This window comes from Callithrix jacchus, chromosome 18 (assembly GCF_049354715.1).
Source record: "Callithrix jacchus isolate 240 chromosome 18, calJac240_pri, whole genome shotgun sequence".
Classification (NCBI taxonomy): Eukaryota; Metazoa; Chordata; class Mammalia; order Primates; family Cebidae; genus Callithrix; species Callithrix jacchus.
Window position 1 is genome coordinate 23,409,013 of NC_133519.1, and position 17,992 is coordinate 23,427,004.

Sequence of the window (17,992 nt, forward strand, 5' to 3'; positions counted from 1 at the left end):
TGCTAGTCAATGTCAAAATGTACCTTCAATTACAGTTATTATATTATCTGCTCACTTCAATCCATGGCAAATGGGGATATATAGGAAATATCATTTTTATTTAAATCTTTTAAATATAATACTTTAAAATCATTACACTTCCCTCATTCCACTTCTGAGCTAGTTCTTAGGTGTTTTTTTGTTGTTGTTGTTTTTGAGATGAAGTCTTGCTCTGTAGCCCAGGCTGGAGTGCAGTAGTACAATCTCGGCTCATTGCAAACTTTTCCTCCAGGGTTCAAGCGATTCTCCAGCCTCAGCCTCCTAAGTAGCTGGGACTATAGGTGTGCACCACCGTGTCCAGCTAATTTCTGTATTTTTAGTCAATATGGGGTTTCCCCCATGTTGGCCAGGCTGGCCTCAAACTCCTGACCTCAGGTGGTCCACCTGCCCAGCCTCCCAAAGGGCTGGGATTACAGGTGTAAGCCACTGCACCCTGCTGTTCTTAAGCCTTTTTATAAAGATAACTTTCTCCCAAATAACCCACACATACATTCCCAATCATTCCCATTGAAGTGAGTTTCAGAGCAGCCACACAATGTCTTCCTCCAAGCAGATGCAGAGTTCTTGTCTCCTGAACATGCTTTCTCACAAAGCATTAGAAAGACAATTATCTGGATAACATTTTAGAAACAAAGGTGCCCACCTTCAAGAGATTTTGAATCAGCAGGTCTGAGAATAGTCCCCAAATTTGTATTTTTAAAGGTCTACAGGGATACCAAAACATAGCCAGCTTTGAGAACTACAGCTCTAGTGATTATCTTCAGTCCTACTCTTTGAAGCCTGAAGCTTCCAAAACCACTGTTGATTCCATAAAGATGAACATCAAGGGAGAGAACTGATCCTATCCCCCTACCACCTGAGAACATTGATCTTCCAAAGCTCCAGAACACTTGACAGCCATACTGCCTTTAAACCAGAAGCCAAAATTATGGACCTCTAACACTATGAGGAGGTTACTGTGAGGACAATTAACAAGGTAATAATCACAGCTATACCATTTTATGTATCCTTCTATGTGGGCCAAAGACTTTATTTTTTCCCATATATTATTTTTAATCTCTATCACAACCTATGAGGCAAGTTTCTTTATATCCATTTTACCAATAAAGAAACATCATCAGACAGACTACGGAACTAGACCAAGGTCATTTCAGCTAGTAAGTGACACAACTGGAAATTAAATCCAGCTCTGCCGAAAATCTCTGAAGCCCTCTAACAGTCACTTCACATAATGCCTCTCATAATATTCCAACTCAGCCACCATCCATAACAACAATCCCCTATCCTCTCCCATAATCTCATCATCATAAGGCACCTTGCTTTCCCACCTAGATTGCCATCTTAAGAACTTCTCCTGCATAAATTACATTGCTGCACTTTAACTTCTTCTTTTTCTTTTCTTTCCTTTTTTTTTTAAGCAAGGTCTCACTCTGCTGCCCAAGCTGGAGAGAAATGGCACAATCACAGCTCACTGCAGCCTCAATCTCTTAGGCTCAAGCAATTCTCTTGTCTTAGCCTCCCAGGTAGCTAGGACTACAGGCACATGCCACCACCATGGCAGACTTTTTTTATTTTTTGAGGTCTTGATACATTGCCCAGGCTGGTCTCAAACTGCTGGGTTCAAGAGACCCTCTCACCTTAGTCTTCCAAAGTACTGGGATCACAGGCACGGGCCACCATGCCTAGCCACCCTTTAACTTTTTTAGAGAATGCTCCTTTAACCAATGTGCCTCTACTATTATCAAACTCACCTCTAAAGGATGGGACTTCCTCACAAATATCTACAGATGAAGCTTTTTATTCTCACATCCCTCCTAAACAGAGCAGGTGAGTTGTTTCAGCAAACTCCTTTATCCCCTCCATTGCTGGATCAGAGTGATATCCTTCCACAGCCATGAAAACCCCTTCTTCCATTTGACCCATGCCACCCATTCATTTAATAAATACTCCTAAGCAGTTTGGGTACAGCAATGAAAAAAACCACATGGCTCCCACCCTCACAGAGTCTGAAGGTTAACAATTAACAAATATTACAAATAGGATGAAAATGAGGAAAAATTAAAGTGCTATGGCAGCACATAACAGAAAGAACTCATCTAATCTGGGAAGTGGAGAGAAAAGGGTCATTTGAGCTGAGACCTATATGGATAGATAAAGGAGTTAGCTAAGGTAAGCAAGAAAAAGCTTTCTCAGGAGTAGGAACAATATGTAGAAAGGTCCCTGAGACAAGAAAGAAGCATGACATTTTAAGAAACCAAAAATCCTGTGTGTTGGAGAAGAAAACTTGAGAGAGACAAAGCTGGAGAAGGAAGGGGACAAGATCATTCAAGTTCTGACAGTGATCATATTTATGTTGTTAAAGGATCAAATATTGGCCATTGTTTCCTTTCTTTCCTCTCTTAGGCCCTTGCCACAGTTCTCAGAAACCAGTAACATAGCACTTATATCACTTTAGTACATCTCCTTACAATATTGCAAGCTTCTTAAAATTCTTAAAATGTAAAGGTTGAATGCAGTGGCTCACGCTTGTAATCCCAGCACTTTGGGAGGCCGAGGCAGGCAGATCTCTTGAGCCCAAGAGTTTGAGACCAGCCTGGGCAAAATGGCAAAACGCTGACTCTACTAAAAATACAAAAATCAACCAGGCATGGTGGTTCATGCCTATAGTTCCAGCTACTCAGGAGGCTGAGACAGAAGGATCACCTGAGCCTTGAGAGGTGGAGTAAGTAAGTAGTGATCGTGCCACTGCATGGGCGACAGAGTGAGACCCTATGTAAAAAAACGAAAACAAAAAAAATTAAAGAATACTTTGACTAGTCATTGTAGTGACTCATTATTCTAGTGTTCGCTTTACAATGAGATTAGCATCTTATAGAGAAACAAGTTGCTTCATGCAAACAAAAAAAAAAAAATCAAAGCCTACACAAACAATAGGGCTTTGTTCATATTAAAGTCAAATAGCGTGACGAATAAAAGAAACTGTATTTGACATACTAATTGTATCATATAAAATATAGGCCAGGCACAGTGGCTCACGCCTATAATCCCAACACTTTTGGAGGCTGAGGCGGGTGGACCACCTGAGGTGGGGAGTTCGAAAACCAGCCTGACCAACATGGAGAAACCCCATCTCTACTAAAAATACAAAATTAGCCAGGTGAGGTAATCCTAGCTACTCAGGAGGCTGAGGCAGAAGAATGCTTGAACCCAGGAGGTAGAGGTTGCAGTGAGCAGAAATCGCACTACTTGCACTCCATCCTGGGCAACAGAGTGAGACTCTGCCTCAATATTAATTAATTAATTAATTAATTAAATTTAATATAAATGAAAAATCAAATAATAACTTCCAAAAGTTAGCCAAGGATGAATTTAACTTGGCAATACAAAATAGAAACACAATTTCAGTAAAGCTACTAGATGGCATAAAAAGAATCCTGTTAAAATGAGATAAATAAAAAGCACAGACATCTATAAATCAAAGAAGGATGTGACTTTAAAAGTTTGACTGCTTGACAGCAACCATGATCTAAAGCCAATAAAGACCCCTCATTTCAAATATCACCAAAATATCAACCTCATGGGAGAAGTACAAAGGCTCACACAAAACAGTAGCCAAGAAATTAAAAATAATTACATTTATATTTAACTTCCTCTCTTAACATGCAGGCTTAGAGATCATATAGAGAATGGGAAAAGAATAAGTAACTTTTACAGAAAAGGAGCCATAAGAATATTCCACCTGTTTCTGGATCTTCACACCCAGGTTCTCTCAAGAAACCACACCATCAAATTATTTTCTCTCACATGTGTCTCTAATCTCCTCTCCTCTCTGAGACTCTTCCTATCAGTATTTATATATAGTCATATTTTCTTACCTAAAAAAAAACAAACAAAAAAATTCCCTTAACTCACCACCTTTCTCCACTGCTTTTTCCTTCACAAACTTCTCAAAAAAGTTGAATACATTCAGTGTCCATTTAGACTTTTCAATCACTCTTCGAGCAACTCCAAAGTGGTTGCCATCCCCATTTCTCCATAACAACTCTCATTAAAATGACCAAAAACCTCTTCATCTCCAAATCTAATAGGTATTTTCAATCCTCAACCTACTTGACCTCTTGGGCAGCTTCATTACAATTGACCACTCTTTAAAAACACTCTTTTCCCATGACTTCTATATACTACACTCCGATTTTCCCACTTCTCTAGTTGTCTTTCTGTCTCCTTTACTAGCTAGTCTGTCTCCATATAGCTTTTAAACCTTGAAGTACAGGAGGATTTGGCCTCCAGCTTTTTTGCTTCTAACACTATACTCTCTTGCTGGGCGACCTCACTCTTGCAAAAGGCTTTCAAAACCACCTATATGCCAATAACTACCAAAACTCCAGATTTTACCTCTGATAATCCTAACTCACACATCAAACTGCTTATTTAGAAATCTGAAAGGCACATCAAACTTACCATCTCCAAAAGCCAGCTCATTATTATCCCACAAAAAACAAATGAGGTATTCCTTATCTCAGTCACCCAACTACATAAACCAGAAACAATTACAAGAAGAGGTGACTCAAGAAGAGGTGACCATATGACCTGTAAGGTTCTTTTCTAGTCTGAATTTATAATCTGTACTACCAGTACTCAGAGTGTGGTTCAGAGATCTTTGAGAGTCTCTCAGACTCTTTCAGGAAGCATCCTTGAAATCAAAACTATTTCCATAATATTATTAAGACTTTGCCTTTTTTATTCTCATTCTCTTATGAATGTATAATGCGGATTTCCAAAGGCCATATGACATATGATAGCACAGTAGACTGAATGCAGAAGCAGATATGAGAATCCTGATATCTTCTATTAAACCAGACATTTAAAGGAGTTGAAAAATGTCAAACAATGCCACTCACTGCTTTTTATTGTTGAGAATAGTTAGTTATTTTTCATTTAAAAATGTTAAGCCCAGGTGGAGTGGCTCAGGCCTGTAATCCCAGCATTTTGGGAGGCCAAGGTAAGAGGACTGCTTGAGTCCAGGAGTTCAAGATCAGCCTGGGAGACCGAGTCTCTAAAAAAAATTTTTTTTAATTAGCCAGGTGTGGTGGCATGCACCTGTAGTCTCAGCTACTCAGGTGGTTGAGGTTGGGGGATCAACTGAGCCTTAGAGGTCAAGACTGCAGTGAGCTATGATTGCAATACTGCACTCCAGCCTTTTATTATAAAATAAAATATCCAGGAATAAATTTAACCAGGGGGTTAAAGAGCTCTACAAGGGGAACTACAAAACACTGATGAAAGAAATCACAGATGACACAAACGGAAAAACATTCCATACTCATGGACTGAAAGAATCAATATTTAAATGACCATACTGCCCAAAACAATCCAAAAATTCAATTCCCATCAAATTATCATTTTTCACAAATTGGAAAAAACAATTCTAAAATTCATATGGAACCAAAAAAAGTTATAGCCAAGCAAAAAGAACACAGCCAGAGGCATCATATTACCCAACTTCAAAATATACTACTGGGCTATACTAACCAGAACAGCATGAAAGGAGAATAATACATGTTTTGTATTACCAATACAAAAACAGATACATATATCAAGGTAACAGAACAGAGAACCCAGAAATAAAGCTGCACACCCACAAAAAAAAAAAACTGGCTAGCATATGCAGAAGAATGAAACTGGACCTCTACGTTTTACCACATACAAAAATTAACTCAAGAGGTATTAAAGACTTATATGTAAAGCCTCAAACTATAAAGATCCTATAAGAAAACCTAGGAAAAACTCTTTGGCACTTTGGCATAGGCAAAGAATTTATGACTAAATCCTCAAAGGCAAATGCAACAAAACAAAAAGTAATAAACAGGTCTTAAACTAAAGAGCTTCTGCATAGCAAAAGAAACAGTTGACAAAGTAAAGAGGTAATCTAAAGAATGGGAAAAAAAATTTGCAAACTATACATCTGACAAAGGAATAAGATCCAGAATCTACAAGGAATCTTAAATGAACAAGAAAAAAAAAAAAAAACCCCATTAAAAAGTGAGCAAAGGACATAAATGGGAACTTCTCAAAAGAAGACATATAAGTGGCCAAGAAACATATGAAAAAAATGCTCAGCATCACTAATCATCAGGAAAATACAAATTAAAACCACATCATCTCACACCAGTCAGAATGGCTATTATTAGTTAAAAAAAAAGGTTAAAAAAAAAAGTTAAAAAAAAAACAACTCGTGACAAGGATGCAGACAAAAGGGAATATTGTACATTGCTGGTGGGAATGTAAATTAGTTCATCTGCTGTGGAAAACAATACAGAGATCTCTCAAAGAACTTAGAACTATCATTAGACCCAGAATTCTCACTACTGGATATCTATCCAAAGGAAAATAAGTCATTCTATCAAAAAGACACCTCCACTAGTATGTTTATCACAGCACTATTCACAATAGAAAAGTCATGGAATCACCTAAATACCTATCAACAGTAGATTAGATCAAGAAAATGTGGTACATATATACCATGGAATACTATGCAGCCATAAATAAGAAAGAGATCATGTCATTTGAAGCAACATGGATACAGCTGGAGGCCATTACCCTAAGCATATTAATACAGAAACAGAAAATCAAGTATCGCGAGTTCTAAGTGGGGTCTAAACAATGGGTAAAAACAGACAGGGAAGTATCACACACCGGGATCTGTTGTTGGGGGGCTAGGGAACGGACAGTGGGGGGTAGAGAGGGTTAATGTGGGGAGAAATGCCAGGTATAGTTGATGGGGGTATGGAGGCAGCAAACTACCTTGCCATATAAGTACCTACGCAACAATCCTGCATGATCTGCACATGTACCTCAGAACCTAAAGTACAATTAAAATAAACAAATAAATAATAAAGCTGAAAAAAGAGATTGTGGACTCCAAAAGTGGGGAAGGGCTGGGCATGACGGCTCACGCCTGTAATCCCAACACCTTGGGAGGCCAAGGTGGCAGACCACTTGAGCCCACCAGTTGGAGACCAGCCTGGTCAACATGGTGAAACCCCGTCTCTACTAAAAAATACAAAAAATTAGCCAGGCACGGTGGCTCATACCTGTAGTCCCAGCTACTTGGGAGGCTGGGGCAGGAGACTGAGGCAGGAAAATCACTTAACCCTGGGAGGCAGAAGTTGCAGTGAGCCTAGATTGTGCCACTGCACTCCAGCCTGGGTGACAGAGTGAGACTCAGTCTCAAGAAAAGAAAAAAAAGTAGGAAGTGACGGGTAAGGGGTAAAGGTTGAAAAACTACCAACTGGCTACTACATTCACTATTTCAGTGATACATTCAGTAGAAATCCAAACCTCAGCATGATGCAATATATCCATGTAATGAACTTGCACATGTATCCCCCCAACTCAAATCTAAAATAAAAGCTGAAGTATAGTCTAACTTCATTTATAGCTAATCAGAGAAACAACCTGTATTAAAGCTGGACATTAGGAGTCAACCAGCCTCATGCTTTCAAGTGTGTAGTCATAACCCATTAGTAGGTTAAAAAAAAACAAAACAAATCAATATGGTGGATTGGAGCTAGCATTTTTTTTTAAATGGAACTAAATAGAATTGATTTGCAAATATCAGGCGTACCGAAAGTAGTGAGGACTTTTTTTTTTTTTTTTTTTTGAGACAGAGTCTCTCTGTTGCCCAGGCTGGAGTGCAGTCGTGCAATCTTGGCTCACTGCGACGTCTACCTCCCAAGTTCAAGTGATTCTCCTGCCTCAGCCTCCCGAGTAGCTGGGATTACAGGTGTACATCACCATGCCTGGCTAATTTTTTTGTATTTTTAGCAGAGATGGTGTTTCATCATGTTGGCCAGGCGTATCTCAAACTCCTGACCTCAAGAGATCCTGCCTCCCTCGACCTCCCAAAGTGCTGGATTACAGGCATGAGCCACTGCACCTGGCCATGAGGGCTTAAAGTAAAACTTCAAAAGTGAAACCTTTGTTTCATTATATATACACATACACATGTAATACACGTCTATTCTTTTTATTGTTAAAAAAATAAAAAAGATAAATCTAAAAAATCAACCTCTGGGAGCACAGAACATGGAAAATATATTTCTTTTTCTTTTTTTTTTTGAAACAGAGTATCACTCTATTGCCCAGCTGGAGTGCAGCAGTATGATCTCAGCTCACTGAAACCTCCACCTGCCGGATTCAAGCAATTATCCTGCCTCAGGTTCCTGAGTAGCTGGGACTACAGGCATGCGCCATGATGCCCAACCAATATTTTGTACTTTTAGTAAAGATGTGTTTTCACCATACTGGTCAGGCTGGTCTCGAACTCCTGACCTCATGATCCTCCCACCTCGGCCTCCCAAAATGCTGGGATTACAGGCGTGAGCCACCACACCCGGCACCTGGAAAATATGTTTCTTACTGTGGGTGTCCTGGTCAAAAGTTCAAGAGGTTCCCAAACTTCTCAGTGCACAGACCTTCAGTATGAGTTTTTTTCTTTTTCTTTCTTTTTTTTTTTTTTTGAGATGAAGTCTTGCTTTGTCACCAGGCTGGAGTACAGTGGTGTGATCTCAGCTCCTACAATCTCCATGTCCTGAATTCAAGCAATTCTCCTGCCTCAGCCTCTCAAATAGCTGGGACTACAGGTGCATGCCACCATGCCCAGCTAATTTCTATATGTTTAGTAGAGACAGGGTTTCACCATGTCAGCCAGGATGGTTTTGATCTCTTGACCTCATGATCTGCCTGCCTCAGCCTCCCAAAGTGCTGCGATCACAGCCATGAGCCACCATGCCCGCCCGACAGTTTTTTTTCTTATAAAACCCCTAGGCCAAAAAAATACCTAACAGTTCCATTTAGTAAGTCAAGTCCACAACCTAATAAGCATTTATAGCCTAACAACTTAGTAGCAGTTTGAAAAATAAATATGTATATATTGAAGTAAATATTTTTATTACTAAATTACCACAATTACTTAACAGGATGTATGCACCTACTAGACATTACACAGTTTCTCAAATCTTGAAATCATTTTGGACACCATCACCTGCATTTACTCCAAATTGATTTTTGCACAGTACTTGCTTTTTATCACAGCAACCTCCCAAAACCTAGCTTTTGAAGACACACTCTCATCAGAAAGAATGTCACACAATCTTTTGTGCACTATCTCAAACTGGTAGTTTGAGCAGTGACCTACAGATGTTAAACATCCCACAGCTATCCAATATTGCTGTTTCCCTGGAAATTTCTCAAATATCCCATAGTGTCCATGTGAGTTCCAATGGTGTTCCACAGTACAGCGAGCCCTCTATAACACAGTTTGATTCAATGTCATTTCTTTACAATTTTGATGAGAATAAAAAGATTGATTTCCTGCCAGGGCTACCATGTTGTGTGGAGTTTGCATGTTCTCCCCATGACTGTGTGGCTTCTCTCTGTATACTCGTTTCCTCCTACATCACAGAGGTGCACGCATTAGGTGAACTGACATGAACTGGCATGTCTAAATGGTCCCAGTCTGAGAGACAGAGAGAGAGTGAGAGTGAGAGAGAGCGCGCACACACACGTGTGTATAAATGCTACCTGCGATGCTTGCCAGGACAGGCTCCAGCCACTTGCCATCCTGAACTGAATTAAGTGGGTAAATATTTATCTTACTTGATTTTTCCTAGTATTTCTTAAATCTACATGGAGGTCACATTTATTTCAACGTTTAACATTAGAGGTGTTTGGGGTCTTAGAAGTTTAATGTTTCCTGTGACCAGAAGTTGCAGTTTCCAAGAACGTATGGACAATATTAAGTGAGGACTTACCTCAGTGCACAGTTTAGGAATCCTACATTTAAGAAACACTGATCTAGCCTATGGGTTTACTTCGTAAATTAAGAAATAAGACTTAAGGTTACAAAGTTAGCAGAAAAACAAATATCTTTATTACGGATTTTCCTAAATTTCAACCTTCTACCAACAAAAATTTTGTGTGTGTTTTTGCTTTTTGTTTTTGAGATGGAGTCTCGCTCTGTCGCCCAGGCTGGAGTGCATTGGTGAGATCTTGGTTCACTACAACCTCCACCTCTCATGTTCAAGTGATTCTCCTGCCTTAGCCTCCCTAGTAGCTGGGATTACAGGTGCCTGCCACCACACCCAGCTAGTTTTTTTTATTTTTAGTAGAGACAGGGTTTCCCTAAATTGGCCAGGCTAGTCTCTAACTCCTAATCTCAGGTGATCTGCCTGCCTCAGCCTCCCAAAGTGCTAGGATTACAGGCACGAGTACTGCACCCGGCCCACAAAAGTTGAGTTTCTTTTTTGTTTTGCATTTTTTGAGATAAGAGTATTGCTCTGTCACCCAGGCTGGAGTGCAGTGACACAATCTTGGCTCACTGCAACCTCCACCTCCCTGGTTCAAGCAATTCGCCTGCCTCAGACTCCCCAGTAGCTGGGATTACAGGCCTGCCACAATGCCCGGATAGTTTTCATATTTTAAGTAAAGACAAGTTTTCCCCATGTTGGCCAGGCAGTCTCGAACTCCTGACCTCAAGTGACCCACCCGCCTCGTCCCCTCTAAGAGTTGGGATTACAGGTGTGAGCCACTGAGACTCAGCCCTTCCATCAACAAAAGTTTTGACATAGGATCTAATTATAAGATATTCTATTGATGAAATGGATAGATCTCTAAAAATTACATTCAAAAAATACATTTATATCACTATAAAATACAAGAAAAAATTTACTTCAATTTTTTTTAGAAAAAAGTTTCAATAATTATAAGTGAATCTTACAGTAAAACCATATAAAACATCTAAAGTTAAAAAGGAAAGTCATCCACTCCCCCAGGGATAACACATGTAATGGTTTTATGTCTGCCCAAATAGACCTTTTTCTAGTCACATGCAAAATGAAAACAAAATACATTTATTTGTCCATGTGTTTTTTGTTGTTGTTTTGAGACAGCCTCATTCTGTTGCCAAGGCTGGAGTGCAATGGCACTATCCCGGCTCACCACAACCTCCGCCTCCTGGGTTCAAGTAATTCTCCTGCCTCAGACTCCCAAGTAGCTGGGACTACAGGCACACACCACCATGCCCAGGTAATTTTTGTATTTTTAGTAGAGATGGGGTTTCACTATGTTGGCCAGGCTGGTCTTGAACTTCTGACCTTGTGATCCACCCACCTCAGCCTCCCAAAGTGCTGGGATTACAGGCATGAGCCACTGTATTTTTTAATAAATGTGTTTTTTAAATAAATCACATTCTGTAGTGCAACTTATTTTTTTTACTCAATTTTATATCATGAACATTCTTCCATGTCAATACATAATAGTAACAGCAAACACTTACGTGGTGCTTATTATGCTTACTTAAGGCATAAGTGTTAACTCATTTAATTCTCATGGTATCCCTTTAAGATGAGAACTACTAGTATATCCAATCTATAGTTGACTTTAAGTAATTTGCCAAGAGTCACAGCTAGAAAGTGGTGCAGTTAGGTCTTGAACCCAGAAAATCCACTGCATGGTCTCAGGAGCTGAAAGACATGCTCAGCTGCTGTTCATGAAGTAAATATAGATATCCTGAAACCTGCTAACAACTGCATAGTAATGCTAACATAAACTTTCTTATAGAATTCCTGTGCTGTGTTAAAATTTATGTAAGATAAACTCCTAAACAGGAAATGATTTTATGAAAGAGTATATACACTTTTAATTTTGTTACCAAATGCCAAATTTCCTTCCAAAAGATTGCTCCAATGGTATCAATTCATAGTCCCAATTATAGAGAAGAGGGATCAGATTCATTTTTAAGTTAACACTTTTGATTCATGAAAAAAAAGGCTCATTTTGAGTTTTTAATTAATACTGATTAGACTGCCAGTTGATCACAATTATGCTCGGATTTTATAATTATCTGAAATATTATAGACTCAGCAGCTGTGTAGTGGATTCTTCTTCCAGTTAGGAAATCAACTGTGTGTGAGATATCACCCCTATACAACCTCTGTTTTCGTACGTATAAAATACGGGAATTGGACTAGATGGCCTTGAAGAATTTAAACTCCCAACGCTGTGATTAAGAAGTGACTTAAAGTTATCACAAGCCTGGCTGGACTTAGTAGCTCATGCCTGTAATCCCAGCACATTGGGAAGCCAAGGCAAGCAGATCACCTGAGGTCAGGAGTTTGAGACCAGCCTGGCTAACAGGGTGAAACCCCATTTCTACTAAAAATACAAAACACTAGCCAGGCATGGTGGCACAAGCCTGTAATCCCAGGTACTTGAAAAGCTGTGGCAGGAGAATCTCTTGAACCTGGGAGGTGGAGGTTGTGGTGAGCCGAGATCATGCCATTGCACTCTATCTCCGGCAACAAGAGCGAAACTCCAACTCAAAAAAAAAAAAGCTATTACAAGCCTGTGATTACAAAGTTACTACAATACTGTAATACTAGTATAACAGGTTAGGGTCTTAAAGTTTCTATTTTCTTTAAATTACCATAACAATTGCCAGAGCACCTAGGCAAATCATTAAAATAGTCAATAAAGTTTCCACTGTGGCTTATTTTCAGTGACTTTTTAATCCCAGGCTGTCATTCCCTTGCTACCTAGCAAATCTGAGCATACCTCTGGAACATATTCCCAAGAGTTGAGATGTGCCTAGGAACTAAGAACTAGTTTTTTGTTTTGTTTTGCTTTTAAAATATTATCCTGGGACCACTCTTTAGTCAATTTCCTCATTACCATATGCTAGGCACTGGGTACATAATAGTGAATAAAGGATCTCTGCCATCATGGAACTTACTGATCAGATGAGAAAGGGAAAGAATAACTCAAAATAACCACGAGTAAATATAAAATTACACTTATGGTAACAATGAACAAAAAAAAAAAATCAATACAGAAAAAAATACTATGCCATCTATTTTTAACTATGACACTAAAATTTTTTGACATGGGAAAAGTCAGTAAGAAAAATGATTTCAGTTTCCCTCACATTGCAAAAATAACAATCACAATTATACACAGAGAATTAACTTTTAAAATCATCAGTTGTCTCAACAATAAAATCAAGATGCTACTACATTCCAATTATGCTACTGATCATGTGGCTTGATATTTCTTTTATATAACGAAGAGTATAAATGACTGGAAGAATAAAGAGGACAGAACTAAGTATCCAAACGAAGTGAAAGACAATAAATAAACTACACTTTAAAAATCTTGTTCAAGCCTGCCATTCACAATTGCTACAAGCAGAATAAAATACCTAGGAATACAACTAACAAGGAATGTAAAGGACCTCTTCAAGGAGAACCACAAGCCACTGCTCAATGAAATAAGAGAGGACACACACAGATGGAGAAACATTCCATGTTCATGGTTAGGAAGAATCAATATCGAGAAAATGGACATACTGCCCAGAGTAATTTAGAGATTCAACGCTATCCCCATCAAGCTACCAATGACCTTCTTCACAGAACTGGAAAAAACCACCTTAAACTTCATATGGAACCAAAAGAGAGCCCGCATAGCCAAGTCAATTCTAAGCAAAAAGAACACAGCAGGAGGCATCACACTACTGGACTTCAAACTATACTACAAGGCTACAGTAATCAAAACAGCATGGTACTGGTACCAAAACAGAGATATAGACCAATGGAACAGAACAGAGGCATTGGAGGCAACACAACATATCTACAACCATCCGATCTTTGATAAACCAGACAAAAACAAGCAATGGGGAAAGGATTCCCTGTTTAATAAATGGTATTGGGAAAACTGGCTAGCCATGTGCAGAAAGCAGAAACTGGACCCCTTCCTGACACCTTACACTAAAATTAACTCCACTTGGATTAAAGACTTAAACATAAGACCTGGCACCATAAAAACCCTAGAAGAAAATCTAGGCAAAATCATTCAGGACATAGGCGTAGGCAAGGACTTCATGACCAAAACACCAAAAGCACTGGCAACAAAAGCCAAAATAGACAAATGGGACCTAATCAAACTCTACAGCTTCTGCACGGCAAAAGAAAGTCATTAGAGTGAATCGGCAACCAACATCATGGGAAAAAATTTTTGCAGTTTACCCACCTGACAAAGGGCTGATATCCAGAATTTACAAAGAACTCAAACAGATTTACAAGAAAAAACAAACAAGCCCATTCAAAAGTGGGCAAAGGACATGAACAGACATTTTACAAAAGAAGACATACATGAGGCCAACAATCATATAAAAAAATGCTCATCATCACTTGTCATTAGAGAAATGCAAATCAAAACTACACTGAGATACCATCTCACGCCAGTTAGAATGGCGATTGTTAAAAAATCTGGAGACAACAGATGCTGGAGAGGATGTGGAGAAATAGGAACACTTTTACACTGCTGGTAGGAATGCAAATTAGTTCAACCATTGTGGAAGACAGGGTGGTGATTCCTCAAGGACCTAGAAATAGAAATTCCATTTGACCCAGCAATCCCATTACTGGGTATATATCCAAAGGACTATAAATCGTTCTACTATAAGGACATATGCACACGAATGTTCATTGCAGCACTGTTTACAATAGCCAAAGACCAGGCACCAACCCAAATGAAAGACTGGACAGGGAAAATGTGGCACATATACACCATGGAATATTATGCAACCATCAAAAACGATGAGTTCGTGTCCTTTGTAGGGACATGGATGAACCTGGAGAACATCATTCTCAGCAAACTGACACAAGAATAGAAAATGAAATATCACATGTTCTCACTCATAGGCGGGTGATGAACAATGAGAACACATGGACACAGGGAGGGGATCAACACACACAGGGGTCTGTTGGGGGGAATAGGGGAGGGACATCGGAGGGTGGGGAGTTGGGGAGAGAGAGCACAGGGAGAAATGCCAGATATAGGTGAAGGGGAGGAAGGCAGCAAATCACACTGCCACGTGTGTACCTATGCAACTATCCTGCATGTTCTTCACATGTACCCCAAAACCTTAAATTCAATTAAAAAAAAAAAGTTGAAACCAGGAAAAAAAAATCTTGTTCAAGCAAAAAGTATATGCATAAAGAAGTAAAGTGATCCATTATGATTCATGATTTGTCAATAATTAACAAGATATTATAAAAATACTAATGTTTTTTAAAGAACTGATGATCATCAGCATAAGGGGCATGTAAAAAGGAACAAAAATAGAATAATTTTTAAAATAATACCAAATGTCAGATTACCTATATTAACATTAAAAATAAAATTCCAGATTATCTGCAGAAATGAGAGGTATTCACATAAATGATTTTGCGTCAGTTTCCACAACTGCAAAATGATATCTGCCATACCTGTTTCACAAGATCACGGTAAAGACTAAATAAAATAATGTACATGGAAGCACACCAAAAAATGATGTCAGTTATTTTAGACTTTTTTACTCCCACTACAACCTATAGCAATTTAACAAATAAAATTGATTATAGAGGGACTTCATCTCCTCTATTCTGCTCATGTTATGGTAGAAGTGTTATAAAATGGACAAAAGACTGACAAAAGAAGGAAAAAATTCAGAAACTTTATAATTCATAAATTGCCCCACAGGTTGGTTATTCAAGTATTAACGCTCTTACATGACACACACACCAATTTATCGCAGAAAATCAAAGCAATTCTTTCACATATGTATGAAACTTTTTACATAAATAACTTGCCATCTCTACATACATACAATTCTGCTAGTGAGGATGAACAGAAGAGACAGAGATACACTTGTATTTATCCACATATACGAAGTATTCTAGCTTGAAGTTTATTTTCAGATTACAGTATCTTAAATTTGATGCAATCACAGTTCAAATGATTCAGATTTATTTTATTACATTAAATGGAATTTGTCAGTTTAGCACACCAAAACTAATAATTTCATGCCCATGGCTTTGAAGCAACTTTCAGCATGGGTCTAACTGCTAATTCCTAAAAGTCACAATTCCATGTCATTAGCAGCGCATTTCCTTGTTTAAAAACAATATTTTTAAACTAAGAAATTTTTAGAATGGAGGGCAACTTTTAGTATTCTATCAGTTTCTACAGAACTTTTCAGGTTGTTACTAGCTCTGCCAAAGATAGTCTTTTCTTAAGAACTCTTCAAATACGGGGCAGGAGGTATCGTTCACATGGCAACAATAACGACTTCCCCAAATTCAAAACAAGGATCACCATCAAAACAATCAGGTGGAGTACATGTATATTAATCACTACTTCTGATAACCTGTTTTTTTCCCATATGAAGGATTTGCTATTGCATTAAAACATTAAAATCTATACCTATGTGCAACTTCCTATCTGAAAATTATAAATCCAGGCAAATTCCAATTCATATCCTGTGACATTAGCTAAATATTACTTAGCATGTTGAGCTGCATTTAAAAGAAGGCGGAGGAAAATACTGACAACTTCCAAAACATAAAGCTTGTTAAATCTCTTCCTAAATTATCTGTGAATAAACCGGTAGACTACATTCAGTAGCCGCTAGACTCGAGTAGATCAAAGTTTTCCCTGTACTTGAGAATGTGATCCCCACCGAAAAGGAACAGAAATTGATCATCCCTGCCACTGGAGCCAGTCCCCGGAATCTCCCCAAATATGCCTGATCTCCAAATGAAGAAGGGACACTTCTCCGGAGACCAAAGGCGAGAGGTATCTTACCTCTTTGCAGGCTAGAGGAGGGGCGGACGAGCGGGGAGGACACTGGCAGGTAACGAAGGAAATTCCGTCTTCAGCAGGCACTGGTGGGACCCAAAACCCAGGTCCCGGAAAAACCTCAGAAGCAAGGGAGGTTCCCCAAGGGGGACGCCAAGCAAGGCCAAGACTCCCCGCGCCCGGCCCCGCCTCTCTCTCCGCCACCGGGGACCCGGGACCGCGGACAGAGACAGTTGAGGCTGAGCGAGACTCCACGGTCCCAACCAGGTCCTCCTGCGGCTCACCTGAGAGTGTCGCCTCCGCCGTCGGCTCCCACGGTGCATCCCGCGGGGCCTGGCGGAGGGTGCAGTGACGCCGCCCCGACCGGCCCCAGGGCTGCCCGGCCTGGCCTCCCCGCTCCGGGGACGCACCGGGTGCCCGCCTCGCACCGGCTCCGGGGATCTGCCGGTCCGCCGGGAAGGAAGACCAGGAGGAAAGGTTGCCTCCCCTCCCCTAGGGCAAGACACCCCCCGAGCTGCGGCTCTCTGCAGTTCCCTCTGGCGCAGGTTTGGCCCCGCTTCCCCGCCCGGGAGTCACTTCAGCAGGGGCGGCCCAGTCGCCATTACAGCCCAACAACTGACACGGAGAAGGAGCGGCGCCAGCGGCAGTGGCTGTAGCGGCCGCGCGAGGCAGGGCGGGAGCAGTAGGGCCCAGGCAACCATCGCGAGAACTGTCCCGAGACAGTGCCACAGGAATGCAGCCTTCGGTTAGAGCCATGTTGAGTGTGGCCGAAAAGCGGGAGCGCGATAAAAGAGGGAGCGGAGCCGCGAGGAAGCCATGTTTAGTGTGGCGAAGTTTAAGCTCGTAGGACTCGGGAGGAGCCAAAGTGTATCCGCAGAAGAGACCACCCCTGCCCCTTCCCTCTGACGCTCATTGGGCCTGCTGGCTGCGCACTTCACTCCGGGCCGAGAAAACAAGCTGGGGATTTGACAAGAAGGAACTCAAAGTCTAGAAACGGCAGCTTCTGAGAGTTTACAATGTTTCACCAATTGTCGTTCAAGTAAATCGTCACCCCAGTCAGAGTAGTTGCAGCTCTGCCGTTACCCACTGCTGTCACTGTGGCCATTTTATTCGCGAGAGTTGCAGTTCTGTTTAGCATGCACTCTAATGACTTAAGACTTGACTTGCGTGGGCAAGTAAAACGCAGTTTCCTCCGGTTACATACTGGCTTTGATATAACAGTGCTTTGAGGGACCCTCTATGGCCAACGTATCTTCTCATATCTTTGTCCTTGTTT

The 17,992-nt window shown here is 40.3% G+C and overlaps 1 protein-coding gene across 37 annotated transcripts in view; it reads right to left on the bottom strand.

Annotated features, from left to right (window-relative positions):
* CEP350 (centrosomal protein 350) overlaps positions 1–17,373 on the bottom strand; it is a 155,825-nt gene extending 138,452 nt beyond the window's left edge. For 22 of the 37 annotated variants that reach the window (XM_078356183.1, XM_078356184.1, XM_078356181.1 and 19 more), the window contains exon 1: positions 17,001–17,373. In XM_078356183.1, coding sequence (XP_078212309.1) covers positions 17,001–17,039 — 39 coding nt within the window. In that variant the 5' untranslated portion in view covers positions 17,040–17,373. Of the gene's footprint in view, positions 1–16,722 lie in introns of all 37 variants that reach the window. The other 15 variants (XM_078356197.1, XM_078356194.1, XM_078356195.1 and 12 more) reach the window with 1 other exon arrangement.
* Positions 17,374–17,992: the final 619 nt, after the last annotated feature.